The sequence below is a fragment of the Borostomias antarcticus genome (assembly GCF_949987555.1).
Source record: "Borostomias antarcticus genome assembly, chromosome: 19".
NCBI lineage: Eukaryota > Metazoa > Chordata > Actinopteri > Stomiiformes > Stomiidae > Borostomias > Borostomias antarcticus.
This window is the reverse complement of record NC_140252.1, coordinates 3783352-3800671: the sequence shown is the minus strand read 5'-3', so window position 1 is coordinate 3800671 and position 17320 is coordinate 3783352. Positions and strand designations below refer to the sequence as shown.

At 51.9% G+C, this 17320-nt stretch overlaps 5 protein-coding genes across 5 annotated transcripts; 4 read left to right on the top strand and 1 right to left on the bottom strand.

The window, feature by feature from the left end:
• Positions 1-139: 139 nt before the first annotated feature.
• LOC311321797 (histone H1-like) lies at positions 140-760 on the top strand (the record flags this gene model as incomplete). The annotated part of the gene is made up of 1 exon (XM_084453813.1): positions 140-760. One exon carries the CDS (start codon positions 140-142, stop codon positions 758-760), a length of 621 nt encoding a protein of 206 aa, XP_084309939.1.
• A 2617-nt stretch (positions 761-3377) lies between these two features.
• Positions 3378-3764, top strand: LOC311321845 (histone H2A-like; the record flags this gene model as incomplete). Its single annotated transcript, XM_084453860.1, has 1 exon — positions 3378-3764. One exon carries the CDS (start codon positions 3378-3380, stop codon positions 3762-3764), a length of 387 nt encoding a protein of 128 aa, XP_084309986.1.
• An 858-nt stretch (positions 3765-4622) lies between these two features.
• Positions 4623-5033, top strand: LOC311321823 (histone H3.2; the record flags this gene model as incomplete). Its single annotated transcript, XM_084453838.1, has 1 exon — positions 4623-5033. The coding sequence occupies one exon, from the start codon at positions 4623-4625 to the stop codon at positions 5031-5033; it is 411 nt and encodes a 136-aa protein (XP_084309964.1).
• A 10199-nt stretch (positions 5034-15232) lies between these two features.
• LOC311321904 (histone H4) lies at positions 15233-15544 on the top strand (the record flags this gene model as incomplete). Its single annotated transcript, XM_084453918.1, has 1 exon — positions 15233-15544. One exon carries the CDS (start codon positions 15233-15235, stop codon positions 15542-15544), a length of 312 nt encoding a protein of 103 aa, XP_084310044.1.
• A 1007-nt stretch (positions 15545-16551) lies between these two features.
• On the bottom strand, positions 16552-16929 carry LOC311321874 (histone H2B-like; the record flags this gene model as incomplete). The annotated part of the gene is made up of 1 exon (XM_084453889.1): positions 16552-16929. The coding sequence occupies one exon, from the start codon at positions 16927-16929 to the stop codon at positions 16552-16554; it is 378 nt and encodes a 125-aa protein (XP_084310015.1).
• Between the last annotated feature and the right edge of the window lie 391 nt (positions 16930-17320).

The window sequence follows — 17320 nt, the reverse complement described above, 5'->3', positions numbered from 1 at the left end:
AGCTCCTCGGTGGTGGAGCTGAGTCCACACGGTTCTCATGGCGCGTTTAAGGCCAACCCCTCGCAGCGTCGAGGACTCACAGTCAGCAGGACCGACATACAGTACGTGTGTGATGCCGCAGAGCAAACTCAAGATAGACATGGCAGAAGTCGCCCCAGCTCCCGCAGCCGCCGCTCCGGCCAAGGCACCCAAGAAGAAGGCAGCAGCCAAGCCCAAGAAAGTGGGACCCAGCGTCGCCGAGCTTATCGTCACGGCTGTTTCCGCCTCCAAGGAGAGGAGCGGTGTCTCCCTGGCAGCGGTCAAGAAGGCACTGGCTGCCGGCGGCTACGACGTGGAGAAGAACAACTCCCGCGTCAAGATCGCCGTCAAGAGCCTCGTCACCAAGGGCACTTTGGTACAGACCAAAGGAACTGGCGCCTCCGGTTCTTTCAAGATCAACAAAGCAGCCGAGGCGAAGGTAAAGAAGCCAGCTAAGAAGCCCGCCGCCCCGAAGGTCAAGAAGGTAGCCGCCAAGAAGCCCGCTGCAGCCAAGAAGCCCCAAAAGGTCGTGGCTAAGAAGCCTGCAGCTGCCAAGAAGTCTCCCAAGAAAGCCAAGAAGCCCGCAGCGGCAGCTAAGAAGGTGGCAAAGAGCCCCAAAAAGGCCAAGAAGCCCGCGACACCCAAAAAAGCCCCTGCCAAGAGCCCCAAGAAGGCCGTCAAGCCCAAAGCTGCCAAGCCCAAGGCTGCCAAGGCGAAGAAGGCAGCCCCCAAGAAGAAGTAAACGTCTTTTTTCTGTACTCTTTACTATTACAAAGGCTCTTTTAAGAGCCACCCACCCATCCATAAAAGCGCATCTCCATGTATGGCCACCGGATTCACGCGGGCGCACATCCAACAGTAATAATTCCGATATAAAGCACTTAATCTAATGGTACTGAAAACGTGCTGTACACGCTGGTGTTTTATTATAATACACTTCCACAGCACTGGTAATGGGAGGCTGAATTTCAACTAGGGTAAAAATCATTATCTGATGCATGTTCATGGTCAACTGGCGTGCACGGGGATCAGATCGACGCGTAGTTTATTCAACATTGTCTTTTTGGCGCCTGAAATGAGAGGAGTAGTGAGAGAGCGGCGGACCAGCGCAGGCCGTGGGCGCGTTCGTAAGGATCAGGACTGCGCAGTCGATGATCAGAGCTGATCGCCGCCATGCTGTGACCCTTTGCATTGTGGCTAAATTCCGTCCCGACTCGCTCCAACATGATACGTACTTTGTTGGGTTATACATTATTGAAATTACAAATTCAAATAATTAGTAAAACGGTATTTTGAGAAACGCCCATAGACATGCATGCATTCTCTAAGTCTAAAGCGACGTACAATGTTTTGAGTTGGGGTTAAGTGGCACAGCGTCAGCCATTTCTGCTTGTCATGAGGGTTTCGCCAAGACTACAGTTTTCACGCATCCCTTGGTGAGTCGTTTTTTGTTGGGCGCCAGGAGGCTTAGGCCTACGGTCAGAGCCACGGCGCCGCAGTGGGACCTGTCCTTGGTGCTGAATGCGCTCTGTGAGACCGCCATTCGAGCCTTTGGAACAGGTGTCACACAAGTGGCTGTCGGTGAAAACGGCGCTACTCCTCGCTTTGGTCTCGGGTAAGCGTGTCAGTGATCTGTGTGCTCTGTCGACGCAGTCAGGCTGTCTCACCATCACCGGTGATTTCAGCAAGGCAGTGTTACATCCTAACCCATCCTTTTTGCCGAAGGTGGTTAAGAGCTCTTACAGATCACAGGCTTTGGAGTTACGGGCGTTTTATCCTCCACCGCATGAGGACGGGGAGGATGCTCGCCTACACCGTCTGTGCCCCGTCCGTGCGTTGGCGCGGTATGTCGAGGCCACAGCGGCGGTGAGGTCCACGCCTCAGTTGCTGGTTTGCTACGGCGCTGGCAAGGTGGGGTCGCCTCTATCCAAGCAGCGCCTTTCCCGCTGGCTGTGTGAGGGCATCACCACAGCCTATAAGGCAGCGGGCTGCCCTCTGCCTGGGAGGGTCACTACAGGAGTGGCTACGTCGGTGGCCCTTTTCAGTGGAGTTAGTGTGGAGGATATATGTGCGGCGGCATCTTGGTCGACGCCGTCGCCTTTTATCCGCTACGATCTTTTGGATGTCCCGTCTGACTCGCTGGCAACATCTGTGCTGAGCACAGCTGTCAGGGGTGCGCGGCGGGACATGCAGTGATGGACTGATTGGGTGCTACTGGCCTCAGTGTTCAGTTCCATCAGGTAACCTGCCCTCAGGTTTTTCCTAGCAGGTGGATACGGCTGTTATCTCCACATCCCCTTTGGGTTATATGTGAGATTGTTGTGGTCGTAATTGACTTGTGTGAAGGACATAGTAGGCTAGAGTTACCATGCGTAACTGCCGCCCTACCTAGTCTCCTTCTCAGCGCATCTCTTACCCCGCCCTTCAGTGCACTGATAGTGGCGGGTGGGTCGGGGCCTGTGTATCATGGCATTGTAAGGTTATAATGCTTGTGTTACTGTGGCGCCTTGGCCTCAGCCATGCCGGGTTTGATGTCCCGTCGGGATGTCAGGTTCAGCAGGGGTACATAGGGCATCGCTCGCTCCGCCTAAACCACAAGGAGCGAAACCTCCCTATGGGGCGAAGCTCCGTGAAATAGAACGATAGTTACCTATTGTAACTCCAGTTCTATGAGTGGAGCGTAGCCCCATAGGGCTTCGGGCCCTGCTGACCCTCATTCTAGCTCGCTGAAATATTTATATTTTGGGAGCAGTTTGATGGGTTTAGCTCTCTTTTATACAGTTTAGAGAGTAAGCCACCTGTACCTGATTGGCTGTCAGATGCGTTAAATTTTAATATTCATATTCAGTCTGCGTTGCCTTGGCAACGGGGTAAACAGCTAGGAGCGAAGCCCCCCTATGGGGCTACGCTCCACTCATAGAACTGGAGTTACAATAGGTAACTATCGTTCTTTTGTACTGACACCCACTAAAAGTCAGGCTGAAATCGACTGCAGGGGATGAGGTCATTGTATAGGTCATTGTATAATTATGCCATTTCTGACTGACTTCTGAGCTGAACCAACTAGTAGGCTACCTGACTGCCTTTTATTATTATCATCAATAATAATCTATTTTTACAGATTAGCCTTTTTTTCTTGTCTTTTTTACTGCTGCCATCTGCGCATTTTTTCTTGCGTGGATTGTTGTGCACATGCTACAACACAGGAATTTCAAGCCTCGGGGGTGCCGCTCCGATTGGATAAGACGACAACGGCCCTGTGGCCAATGGGCGCCCGTTTCTGCAAGGTATAAAAGAACGGTGTTCCGATTAGCGTAGTATCATACTGTCGTAAACCGTGAATTACTGACGTAATCAAGATGAGTGGAAGAGGCAAAACAGGAGGAAAAGCTAGGGCAAAGGCGAAGACCCGATCATCCCGCGCCGGTCTTCAGTTTCCCGTGGGCCGTGTTCACAGACTTCTGCGTAAGGGCAACTATGCCCAGCGTGTGGGAGCTGGCGCACCGGTCTACCTGGCCGCTGTGCTCGAGTACTTGACTGCTGAAATCCTGGAGTTGGCCGGCAACGCTGCCCGCGACAATAAGAAGACTCGTATCATTCCCCGTCATCTTCAGCTGGCTGTCCGCAACGACGAGGAGCTCAACAAGCTACTCGGAGGCGTGACGATTGCCCAGGGCGGCGTGCTGCCCAACATCCAGGCAGTGCTTCTCCCCAAGAAGACCGAGAAGGCTGTCAAAGCCAAGTAAAGTCGTTACTGTTAAGTCTCCCGAAAACCCCAAAGGCTCTTTTAAGAGCCACCCACTTGAATCTTTTAAAAAGCGCGTGTACTTGTACGATCCTCTAACAATGAACTTTAGCTACCGTTTCACTTCACCTGTGTGCAGCATGCCTTCCAAGTTAATGGGGTCATTCTTCACCCAGCAGTTCTTTTTATATTAAGTCATTTTACACACCGTTGTTTACTGTGATGTAGGCTATAGGCTACAGTATTTGGGCGGGGGGGGGATTCTAGTGTTTCCCACTCACCATATTGGTGTTCAATTGGTTCTCAGAAATATCTTATGAACACAAAATACAATTTTGAGAAGACATTTGCCTTGTTTGGATGGCAGTTTCATCTTGCAGATTTGAGGGATTTTACATTTCGTGTTAATTTATTGATTATTATTTGTGTTCAGAATTTAGTGAAAATAAGGGATGCTTTCAGAAAACGTGTGTAAACAAGAGAAACTTGGTGGTGGCGGGTCACGGGTTAAATTGACAAATTTGCCTCTAAAGCCAGGGCTCCACTGCAACGTTGTCCTTCAAATTACTTTGAAAATGATTCGTAGAAATCCCCCAAAATAATTTGACTAGAGTAGATTGAAGATAAAGGGAGCAAATACGCCCGTTGGAAGTGGAGCGAGGGAGGTGGACCATTTGAATTTTAGGCGCGCTTGACACCAGGCTCCGTGTCCAATGGCCACCGGAGAAGGAGGCGACAGCCAATAAAGCCGCACGGAGAGGCCGTCCAATCAGCGCATGGCTGCGGGCGGCGATATAAACTTGTACATAGCCGTTTCTCGAGATAGAACTCCCAACTCGCAGAGAAGGAAAGAAGCGTCATGGCCCGAACCAAGCAAACCGCCCGTAAATCCACCGGTGGCAAAGCTCCGAGGAAGCAGCTCGCCACCAAGGCAGCTCGTAAGAGCGCACCAGCCACCGGTGGTGTGAAGAAGCCCCATCGTTACAGGCCGGGCACAGTAGCCCTGAGAGAGATCCGTCGTTACCAGAAGTCAACCGAGCTGTTGATCCGTAAATTGCCTTTCCAGCGCCTGGTGAGGGAAATCGCTCAGGACTTCAAGACCGACTTGCGCTTCCAGAGCTCTGCTGTGATGGCCCTGCAGGAGGCCAGCGAGGCATACCTGGTCGGCCTCTTCGAGGACACCAACCTGTGCGCCATCCACGCCAAGAGAGTGACCATCATGCCCAAGGACATCCAGCTGGCCCGCCGAATTCGCGGAGAGCGCGCCTAAATTGGTCTGAGTTGCTTTATCATTTCAATACCCACAAAGGCTCTTTTAAGAGCCACCTCATTGTCTAATAATGAAGCCAATGTTTTACCATTCTACATGAGACGAAGCAATTTGCCTACCTCTATTGGCTGCAGTTGTGAATCACATTTTGGTATTTCAATGTCCAAAAACTAGGGCTGTGTCCGAAAGTCAACACTACATACTATGTAATATATACTGCGACTCATACTATTTAGTAGGCTACGTACTACACTAAAACACATATGATGGATAATTGTAGTATACTACTTGACGCCACCCAGTGGTGTCTGGCTCGCATACAACGGGTAGTTCCGACCTCGCAATCTGATTGCGAGCCGTTGTATATTCACGATATACTAAGGGCAAAGCCGCTTTACCGTTCTATATGTAACGGATAATCAACGTTGGTCATCAACGACTATGTGTGCGTTAATTAAACCACTCGAGGCCGTGTGTTAGTGATTTTATAACAGCTATGGGGCGTTGTTAGGCAATCACTATAACACACGCCTCGAGTGGTTTGTTGCTTTTATACAACGGTTGTTACAGCTATTAGTGTAAAATAAACACAGCAATGTAAAATATTAACCTTTATTCAAAACGAAGCATCATTACCTCAATTCCGCCAAGCAAAATAATTCCCCTAACAAAAGGGTTGCCAAGCAACAACAATAACTACAATGCATTGGATCAAATGGGAGGCGCATTAATATATCAGTGACCGCCAGGCCATCCCCATGCACCCCTAAGTGAAGAGCGCGTGTCTCTAGCCCCGCCGGGGTTGAGCAGTAGCTATGGAGGTATTGGTATGGAAGTTGAGGTGAGAAGCACTAGCTGTGGAGGTGTTTGTAGGGACACAAGGGCACATGCTCAAGTTACTACTGCTAGTACTATACTAATAGATTAGACACTCATTATAACTCATGCGGTTTTAATGAATTAAATAGCTGAAAAAGAACAAAAGGTATTAATATGAGTTTACAGCCTGAATAAGACTGTCATACTGAATATTCTTTGAATATAAGGAAGGTAGGAAGGAAGGAATGTAGGAAGGAATATAAATGCTACCACAGTAGTCATAAATGGGTGCCTGTATCTTTAAGAGAGCCTGCTTGTGTCCCCAAATTCAAATCCCAACTGACACTGAGCATCCCTTCATTCCCTTCAGTGTAAAGGCGTGCCGGCTTCAGACAGCTCTCTCTGGAAAAAGTATAAATGCTGCAGCTTAGATATTGACACCGTAGGAATCCTGGGAACTTGCTGAACATTTTTATGTATTACATGTCTGTGTAGCTTAAAAACTGTAGGCATGGCGACAAGTTAGAAAAGGGGTATGAATTAAAAATTAGCAGCTCGAAAGTTACAGTGGAGCGCCATTCGTTTGAATGGGGAGCATGGTTGTCGAACAAATCGTCATACCTCGAAAAAAGTCACACAGCTTAGATACTTCCATTGTACGAATCAGCACAGTTTTGTATAGTGTATGAGCTCTTAAAACTGTAGGAGTGACAGCAGTTTACTAAACTTGCTATGACAGCGGCGTTCCCCTTCAAAGAAGATTTCAATTTCCGCCCATTGTCCATTGTATTGTTTGTTGTTGAAAAAAGCTGAATATTTTGAAAAGTATGAAAAATATTAAAAATGTACCCCATAATGACCTTAAAGAGCTAAATATTTAGATACTTTAATGGTTTCTGTATCTCAAAGTATGAAGGAGTTGAAGGCTGAAGAAGGTTTCAAAATTCCCCCATTGATTTCCATTCCCAAATTTTTTGGAAAAAGCAGAATATTTTAAAAAGTATAAAAGGTATTAAAAATCTGAAATAAGTCTCGGAATGTCCTTAAAGAGCTGAACATTTTGATACTTGAGTGGTTTAAGTGGTATCTTTTTCATGGGAGATAGTGGTGAAATAATTTTGAGCACTTCACTAGAGAGTGCAGCTGACTAGAGCGCTATGTTGGTGTGCTTCGTAAACATTTTCGGGCATGAAGGGAATGAATATCTCAAAATGCTCACGGAATATCACCGAGCACCCTCTTGTATTTTGAAGAGGTACCCCCAAGCTACAAGAAACAGCAAAGAAAAAAATTGCACCTGACAAAACAAGGTTCAACCCCATGGCTCCCGGACTATTGCGGCGCTGACCAGAGAAACTCGTTGTCCTCGCGGTAATCCCCGCAGAGCCCCGCTCATGAGACACCGGCTCCGAATGGAGCAAGATCCCAGACGATGCTGCCGAAGCATCACTCTGATCTTTCATTGCCGTACACCCCAAGCACTCAGGGCGAGACAGCACCGAACTGCTGGACCTCGCCCTGCTCATAGTACAACCTTTCTCTCCCTGCCCATCAAAGTACGCTAAAGCACTACTATGTAGGCTAGCTACACCCGAGGTTAGAGAGCGGTCAACAGCTGAGGTAACAACATGAGATGCAGACTGTTTATCATCAAACAAAGACTCATGACCACCGACGTAGTGCAAAAATAATCTTTATTTAACTCGTCCCTGCAGACGCTCTCGTCGTCCCTAACTGGGACGGAGGGGACAGAGGGAGAACAGTCCATCTCCGTTAATTGTCATTGCGTGCGCCGCTTCTTGTGCCATGGAGCGGCGCCAGATGGGCCAGCACGGCGAACAGCGCCGGACTGGGCGCCGTTCTGAGTGCGCTGAGCAGGGGGCTGTGGAGATGGGTGCGCCGGACGGGAGGTAGATGCTGCCTCCGCCCTGGCCGCTCTCGCTCTCTCCCTCCTGTCACAGCGATGAGACGCCGAATGCTGGTGCTGCCGCTGGGTGGGTGCGCGCGCCGTCGCTGCCTTGGCGTGAGGAACAGTGAGGTGCTTGGAAAGCGGCTTATGGTCGTCCTCCAGCTTCCCAAACCGCTCCAGTGCCAGGCCCACGGAGGACTCGAACAGTCCAGTGCGGCAGATCGGGGCATTGAGTAGCACCGGCTTATCCGCCTCCTTCATGCTGGTCAAGCCGAGCCACAGGTGCCACTTCTGCATGACGGAGTTACCCATGCCCCGTCCTGCGCAAGCTGCCGCCGTCTGACAGAGCTGGAGAGCCGCTCGCGTCAGATCGGCGGTCAGCGGACCATATCCCTCCGTCATCTTGGCGATGGAGGTGCCCAGGATGGCGATGATGGAGATGGCTGCTGCAGACTGAGCGTTCAGCACATACATCTTCACTGCGAACGCCACAGTCGCCCTGTCCTTGGCCCCAGGTAGCTACGCCTTCCTGCTGGACGCCCATGAGACCGCCCCCGGGACCAGGTGGGACGCCAGCGAGTGCTCGAGGGACGGGGTTCCCTGAGAAATATCCCCCTCCAGCCCGACCACTTGGGTGGCGTGGAGAAAGGACTTCACAGGTGCCTTCGCTGTGACAGGCTGTTCGCACGATCCCTCGATGAAGGACTCCATGCGTGGCATCGCGGGGAGCAGCCTCTTCCCCTTCTTCGCCTGCCGGTCACCGAAGTAGGAGTGGCTCCATCCAGGCAGCTCCTCCTCGACCGGCTCCGGTGGTAGGGGGATGCTGACGTAAGCCGCCGCCCTCTCCAGGATACCGGGAAACTCCCGGCGGAAGGACGGCATAAAGCTTCCGGTCACAGAGACCCTGTGCCCTTCCCCGGGACTCTCAGAGCGGTCCAACGAACCGTCAGAGTCCTCGGGTTCAGACACCTGGGAGGGGGCTGGACGACCGAACCGATCGCCGACAGCGCCTCTCCCCTCCTCCTCCTCCTCCTCCTCCTCCTCCTCCTCGTCCTCTCCCTCAGAACCGGACTCCGAACCGGAGGCGGCCATAGAGAGTGAGTCCACGGGGGTCAGAGGAACTTCCTCAGCAAGAAACGCAGCACGATACTGCCTATCTACCAACGGCAGGAGGTAGCACGGCGCGCACGGGGGAGGCACAAGCAGACCATCCCTCGCATGCTGGGCCCCGAGGCAGACGAAGCACAAATCGTGCCGGTCCGTCTTCGGGTTGAGCTTCCGGCAGCAACACTGAGCCCTTAGAAGGGCTTTTGGTGGGGCTTGAATGTCTCCCAGTCCCGCCGCTTCCAGGTTGCTGACCGCTTTGTTTATACTTGAGGTAAATCTTCACACTCAGTCAATATTTCAGCTCGCTGAAATATTTTGGGAGCAGTTTGATGGGTTTAGCTCTCTTTTATACAGTTTAGAGAGTAAGGCACCTGTACCTGATTGGCTGTCAGATGCGTTCAATTTTTAATATTCATATTCAGTCTGCGTTGCCTTGGCAACGGGGTAAACCACTAGGAGCGAAGCCCCCCTATGGGGCGTAGCTCCGCGAAATAGAACTACCGGACGATACGTCAAGTGTCGACGTCACCGAGCAGTCAGTGATCTGTCAACAGTCATGGCGAACATCGAAGCGGTAGAAATTTGCCAAACTATATTAAAAGGTTACAGACTTTGTAGCAAAATGTGTCTGTGGGAAAAAAATATTTTATTACCCAGCTATCTTAGTTACACCAATATTGAACTATTTTGACAGCTTTGGGTGGTGTGTGTGTCGTATTTATTAAGTTTGACAAATCTACGAAGCTTATAGCTAACGTTAGCTAACTAGCCATAGCCGAAGCCGGCTCTATGCTGGTTAGATTGTCTGGTTATATTCGTTATATTTGTTATGTTGACAACGTGCTCCACTAGATCACATGGGCTTGTTAATTCTGTTTTTGATATAGTTTATAACATTAAATTATTCAAGTAAAGTGACAAGAAAGCGATCTATCATTGTTTACACACACCATTATTTACCAAAACCATAGCAACGCTATTTCCCGGTCGTACTGCTGGACTGGGATTTGCCGGATGAGTTCAATTTTTTGAACGCATACGGACGTCCACTGGAGCGGAATTTTGTCCGCACCGCATCCCTCGGAGTCCTGTCGCATGCGGTCTGCGGACTCTCATAGGAAACGAATGACTTCCGGTCTTTTCAGAACCGTACCGCGGTAATTTTTCCGTAATAGTGTGAAGGCGGCTTTAGATTTGCCAACTCGAACGATGGTTTCGTATTGTAACCCTAGTTCTATGAGTGGAGCGGAGCCCCACAGGGCTAGCTCCTATTGACTAGCGAAATCCAGCTAGCTACATTGACTGAAGAAAAAAAAAAAACATACACGCACCTGTGTCCAACCAAGTCCGGTGCACCACTGTATAAGCGGGCTACGCCCGCACATCTGCCCCTAACCGAAATTTTCAGCGAGCAGACTGAGGGGTCAGCAAGTCTGTTCCCTGTGGGGCTCCGCTCCACTCATAGAACTAGGGTTACAATACGAAACCATCGTTCTATTTCGTGGAGCTCTGCCCCACAGGGCTAGCTCCTATTGGCATAAGCGGAGCTACACGACCGCACCATACACTCTTGCTGGCCCCAGTAAGGGAAAAACCAGTCAGGACACAAGCCAGGGCTCCAAGGCGAGACCATACTAACAGTTGATCCGACCCAAGCACTGGCCCCACCCTGCCACACTCAGTCTATCACAGCCGAGGGCAAGGAGAGGTACGTGGGGCGAGAGCTGGACCAAAGCGGTTACTCCGTAACAAGCCCGTCCCAGCTTCACTCATAAACAGGAGCGGAACGTCACTAGACGGGCCTGCTCCTACCTTAGCTGAACCGGTAAGACCCGCGTGAGTCATGTCTGCTTTCCTAGCAGGAAAAGACCCCGCGGCTCAAACCGGTTCTCCAGTAGCGGCGAGACCTGCCGTGGTCCATTCTGACTCTTTCACAGAAGACCCGGCGACTCGAGCCGAACACCTACATGAAACATCCTGTCTAACGCTGGCTCGCACCGGCGGCTGTGTTTAGCACAGATGACGCCACAGAGACAGAGGACATGGATAAAAGGAAATAACGGACAAAAGGAGACGGGGACGACCAAGTCGCCGCCGCACAGATGTCCTCCACTGACACACCATTGAACAGGGCAACTGACGTGGCCACACCCCTTGTGGAGTGTGCCCGAACAGTACCAGGCAGAGGACGACCCGCAGTCACGTAAGACTGGGCGATGCCCTCACAGATCCAATGGGAGAGACGCTGTTTCGACAACGGAGAACCCACCTTCCCTGGGCCGTGGCAAACCAACAACTGGGGGGTGGTGCGGACCGCAGCCGTGCGCTGGACGTAACACGTCAACGCACGCACAGGACACAACAAATGCAGGCGGGCCTCTTCCTCGTTCGCATGAGGTGGAGGATAGAAGGCTCCCAGCTCCAAATCCTGTGCTCTATAGGCGCCCCGGACCACCTTCGGAACGAAAGATGGATCCGTGCGCGACACAGCTTTGCTCCCATCACCCGTGATGAGAAAAACTGTCAACGCCCTCAGATCACTGACCCGCTTGCCCGACGTCAGAGCAAGGAGCAGCGTGGTCTTAATCGGTAGCCACTTGAGAGACATCCGCTCCATTGGTTCGAACGGCGCTTTACATAGCGCATCCAGAACCAAGAGCAAATCCCAAGGCGGCGCCGCAGCCTTACGCACAGGGTGAAGACGGCGCGTGCCGGCCAGGAAGCGTTTAACAAGGGGATGCCCGAAAACCGTAGTTTTGGCGAACCCCTCATGGCATGCGGAAATAGCACACGCGTACACCTTGATAGTGGATGCTGCCAAACCGCCACCATGATCCATCAGGTGCTGAAGGAATTCCAAAATCGCCTCGACCGAGCATGACTCGGGAGCGAAGTCCCTTTCCTCACACCAACGCGCAAAAGCAGCCCATTTGCCAGAGTAAACCAAGGCAGTGGAAGCTGCGCGCGCGCTCTGAATTGTACAGATCACGGCCGGAGAGAGTCCCCTATCAGACAATCTCCGCCGTTCAAGAGCCAGGCCACCAGCGGCCGTCCCAAGACCAGAGGTGCGCAAATTGAGCCCTCCGCCTGGGACAGAGCGTTCGGCCAATGAGGGATGTGCCACGGTTCTACAGTAGTCATGGCCATCACTTCTGCATACCATCTCGCCCACTGGCGGTCCGGCGCTATCAGTATTACCGATGCACCCTCTGACCGCACCCTGGCCAACAATGGTAAAATCAGCCCCATCGGCGGGAAAGCATACAGCAGCGCCCCCGGCCAGGGGGCATGCGCGAACGCATCCACGCCCAGCGGAGGCTGGTCCTGCTGTTTCAGAGAGAACCAGAGGGGACACTTCGCGTTCTCTCTCGAAGCAAAGAGATCCACCCCTGCTCTGCCGAACCGGGTCCAGAGCTGAGCCACTATCTGAGGATGTAGGCTCTACTCGTCCGGGTGAGGCCCGCCCCGAGACATCAGGTCCGCCCCGACGTTCAGACGGCCGGCAATGTGCCGCGCTGTCAGCGACCGGACATTGACATGAGCCCATCGCCACAGCGTTACCGCCAGACGGTGAAGCGCTGGCGAGCGGACTCCCCCTTGTCGGTTGATGTAAGCTTCTGTGGTCTGGTTGTCTGACCGCACCAGCACATCGCGTCCCTGTACCAGGTGTACAAAGTGGCGCAATGCCAGTAGCACCGTCTCCAACTCCAGGAGAGTTGGAGACGCGTTGATTTCGCGTTGATTTCGCGCCAACATCACACAAAGCAGCGGCGACTGGTGCACGTTGTGAGATGAAGTGTGGATATCAGACACCATAGGCCTGCTCCTTTTAGCTAAAGGCCGAGCGTTGGTATCACACACACTGACGGAGCGACGCCTCGGCTGCTCATGAAAATAGCTAGCCGAGGCAGTAAACATGGAAGTATTCTCACTGACCGGTGAGCGTGAAAACTCTCTACCTGTCGAACACACAGGGAGAGGCTCGAACGCTCGGCCCAAATGAACGAACGCCGTCTGGGGGTCTAGCGCATCTTTTTCGCCGCTAAACCCCGCCAGCGGTCGGTCCCGAGAAAACTCTGAACAGGGCAATACAGCCATAGCACTTGGCCTGGGCGCACACATCCCCTCTGTTAAAAACCCAAGGCGGAGCGGTGGGCGCGCTTGAAGACGTCGGTCCGGTCCCGGCACCGTGGGCGGGGTAGGCAGGGGGATGTCGCGGGGGAGGAGCCGCGTGCGCAGTCCAGGAGCCCGGGTGAGCCGGTCCATGGGCCGTAGCGGGGCGGGACCCCGTGGCAGGTTGTTTAGCCTTGTGTGTTCGCCGGCACTTGCTCCCAGTCGCGGCAGCATCAGCCGGAGCACGCGGACGTGCCGGCACACTGCGCTCCCCCGGAGCAGCGAGGTGGCGAGCGAGGAGGAGCCGGTCCTGCTCCTGGCTGCGACACTGCTCCAGGATGTTAGACACAGCCGCCCCAAACAACCCCTCCCTACTGACCGGTGAGTTGAGGAGGACACCCTTGTTTTCCTCGCGCAGACGAGTCAGGGAGAGCCATAGGTGGCGCTGCTGCACCACCGACGTGGCCATCACTCCACCCAGACAGGAGGCCCCAGGCGGAGGAACCAGGCACCAGGACCGCTGCAATGTCGGGTTCCAGAGGAGGAGAGCCGATAGCTGCTACGTCAGTCCAGCCGGTTACCCTCGTAGCTCTGCTGAACTGGCGAAGCGGACCTCTGATGGCCAACGGCCGCTCCCATTCAGCCTCGACGAACGCCTCCAGGTCAGGCATAGCCGGCAGGAGACGAGGAGCAGGCTGAGAGGGACGCCAGTAGCAGACGGAGCTCCACAGTGGGAGCCCCGTAGTCGCAGCAGCCTCCGGGACGGAGATACCGAGGTGATGCGCGGCTCTCTCCAGCAGCCGGGGCAGGTCGCGATCGAAGGAACCCTGCCCCGGGAAGGAGGCGCCACTAGCCGTAGTGGCTTCTGACGCAGATTGACCCTCGTCTGCCTCGGAGATCTCTTCCTCATCATCCGTAGGCGCGAGGGAGGTAATCGGGGCCGCCGGTTGTTGCGGGGGCGCGCCGATGTCCTCGCCGACCAGCTGGACCAGACCTTCAGTCTCCAGCGGCGGCGGAGCGAAGAAATGCGCCCGAAGCATCCTCTCCATGGGGTCCAGGAGGGCGCAGATCTCGCAGGCGGGGGACGGAGCCAGACCCGCTCTGGCGTGCTGCGGCCCCAGATAGCGGAAGCAGAGGTGGTGTCCCACGTCGCTGTAGCGGGAGCCGCAGACACAGAAACGATCCGGCGGATCAATCGGCGCCGGCAGGGGGTCATCTAGGGACGCCGCCAGCTCCGCTTGGGTCCGCTGAGTAGACATTCTTATCTTCTTTCAGTATCAATGCGAGCTGAAAAATTCGAAGGAGCAGATGTGCGGGCGTAGCCCGCTTATACAGTGGTGCACCGGACTTGGTTGGACACAGGTGTGTATGTTTTTTTTTTTTCTTCAGTCAATGTAGCTAGCTGGGTTTCGCTAGCCAATAGGAGCTAGCCCTGTGGGGCGGAGCTCCACGAAATAGAACATAGGTTCACACAAATCTTCACAGGGAAGAAACCAAAAATGACGTTTGGCGCTGTGACTCAGGTATATAACCTCGGAGGGTGGGGCCTCCTGTCATGCACTGCCAGTCTGACCTATCACGACAGACGCTGTATAAAAGCTTCCGTCGTAGGGTCGCGCATGCGCATCCCATAGGTGAAACATTGAAACTAATGTTAAAAAGAGAACCTGCTGGCTTGCATACTGTTCAAACTGAAGGAAAAGTTGGCGCTCTTAAAATGAGGCTGATTCAAATCTAAGTCAGGTGCGTGGGCCCAAATGCACTGATCAAGGAAAAATAGAAGAAAAAGCCCGCACACTGACAAAAAAGAGAGGAGGCACTCAGGATACAAATAAAAAGTGATTTAATGTGACAACACACAAAAAAAGGACCGCTTCGGTCGTATCAGACCATCTTCAGCCATGAATACAAACATTTTGTTTTCCTTTTCTAGCCCTATTTATCATAATCCACAAATCATGGGGAATAGGTCTTGGGCCGCATGCCGTCACGTGACTTGCAATACCGAGCTTTGGCCACTAGCCTAAGTCAAATGGCTTCATGCGCCGGTGAGCAACTTTCATTGAAATGAATAGGCAGCCATTTTCAATGCCGTCTCATCATACCTCTATGGCTCCGCCCAGCAGAAAAGAGCTCTCACTGTGTTCAATCACATCCGCATTTTCGACATAATAGACGGGCCACGTTTCGAGAATTGAACAGTCAACTCGAAGGTTTCGTGTAGAACAATTCAGAAGAAAACCGTCAAAAAATGTCTGGCCGCGGAAAAGGAGGCAAAGGACTCGGAAAGGGAGGAGCGAAACGCCATCGCAAGGTTCTTCGTGATAACATCCAGGGCATTACCAAGCCTGCAATCCGTCGTTTGGCTCGCCGTGGCGGCGTGAAGCGTATTTCTGGTCTGATCTACGAAGAAACCCGTGGTGTGCTGAAGGTCTTTCTGGAGAACGTCATCCGTGATGCCGTTACCTACACCGAGCACGCCAAGAGAAAGACCGTCACCGCCATGGATGTCGTCTACGCTCTGAAGCGCCAAGGACGTACCCTTTACGGCTTCGGCGGATAAGCATCGTCTCACCGTTTCTTTAGTCCACCAACCCAACGGCTCTTTTAAGAGCCACCCACGTCTACAATTAAAAGTGATGGGTCCATGTTGAGTGAAACTCGGGTATCAATAGTCAACGCTCATTAAGGTTGTTTTTATTAATCGTGAGCTTGCATCTGAGGAGCTCCGAAATACGCATTGCGTTGTACACTCGCATATAACTACATACAATCCAGCTGGTTAACCGGAATGAATGGCTTGTTCGCCAACACTGTTGAAATTGTTTAATTGTAGGAAAACAGAAAAAAAAATCCCAGACTTGGGTTTGTTGCCCATCCATATCAAAATTACCTTGCAATATTCAGTATGCTGTCCATATTCAGTATGCTGTCCATAGCCTATTTAAACAGGTCGTCTAAATAGGCTGAATAGGCTGTTTAAATAGGCTATGTACTGAAATCTTCAGTTTCCTTCTAGTCGGGCTACACTGAATTTGACTTGAATACTACGTTTAAAATATATACATGAACAAACGACACTAGATGAATAAGTATGCAATTACAAGGATGACAGTGCACAGTACATCAAATCGATTGTTTAAACTTGCATAAAACTGAAAGGTAGGGTTAGATCTTCAGTTTGAGGCAATGAGCTCCACATCGTACCATTTATTGAAGCAGATCCAGCCTCGCCGTCTTCCAGAGGCGGGAGTTTGGAAAAAGGGTGCAATAGCAAAAATTAGAGATCAATCTAGCTATAGATGGGACTATATGCTACTTCGATAACTATTGATCCCTGGAAAGATGAGGTACATATACATTGTAAAAAAAATAAATAGAAAATTCTACAATCGCAGATTGGACAACAAAAGGCACATTCGGTGACCAATTGCAGCATTTGCAGTTTGCGAGATGTACGAAAAGTAGCCAACAATCTAAATCGCCATGGAATTGCATTATTTTACAGAAAATGTGGGTGGCTCTTAAAAGAGCCTTTGGGGTAGTTTGGAGCCGTGGAAAGCAGCCGCTTTACTTTGAACTGGTGTACTTGGTCACTGCCTTAGTGCCCTCGGACACGGCGTGCTTGGCCAGCTCACCGGGGAGCAGCAGGCGCACGGCGGTCTGGATCTCCCTGGAGGTGATGGTTCTACGCTTGTTGTAGTGCGCCAGGCGAGAGGACTCTCCGGCAATGCGCTCGAAGATGTCGTTCACAAAGGAATTCATGATCCCCATGGCCTTGGAGGAAATACCAGTGTCGGGGTGGACCTGCTTCAGGACTTTGTACACGTAGATGGCGTAGCTCTCCTTCCTTGACTTTCTGCGCTTCTTACCGCCTTTGGCAGCGGTCTTGGAGACGGCTTTCTTAGAGCCCTTCTTGGGCGCGGACTTCGCAGCAGGTTCAGGCATCTCGATTCTTCGTTGCTTCACAGGAACAAATGTAAGAAGCCGTTGGTATTCACCCACTATATATGGAGGGGTATGCAAATATTTAGGCAAGGCTCCCTCTAATATCTGCGTTGAGCTCGACTCCCTCGTTTCACCTGTGACCCAAATCAATTGCACATGCCGGGACCCCCCCTCCGTCTGCCGTTAGTCAACCCCCCCCCAAAAAAAAAAATGTGGGAGGGACAATCTTGCTTCATGAATCTGAGATGTACAAGTACAGTAATGAAACGCAGATATTTATTATTATTATTAATGATAATAGTAACAATAATAATGAATATTTTGTGTGTGCGTAAGCAAGCGGTAGCTCTAATCCAACGATGCTACAGCAGCATCTGTCACCAAGCTAGCA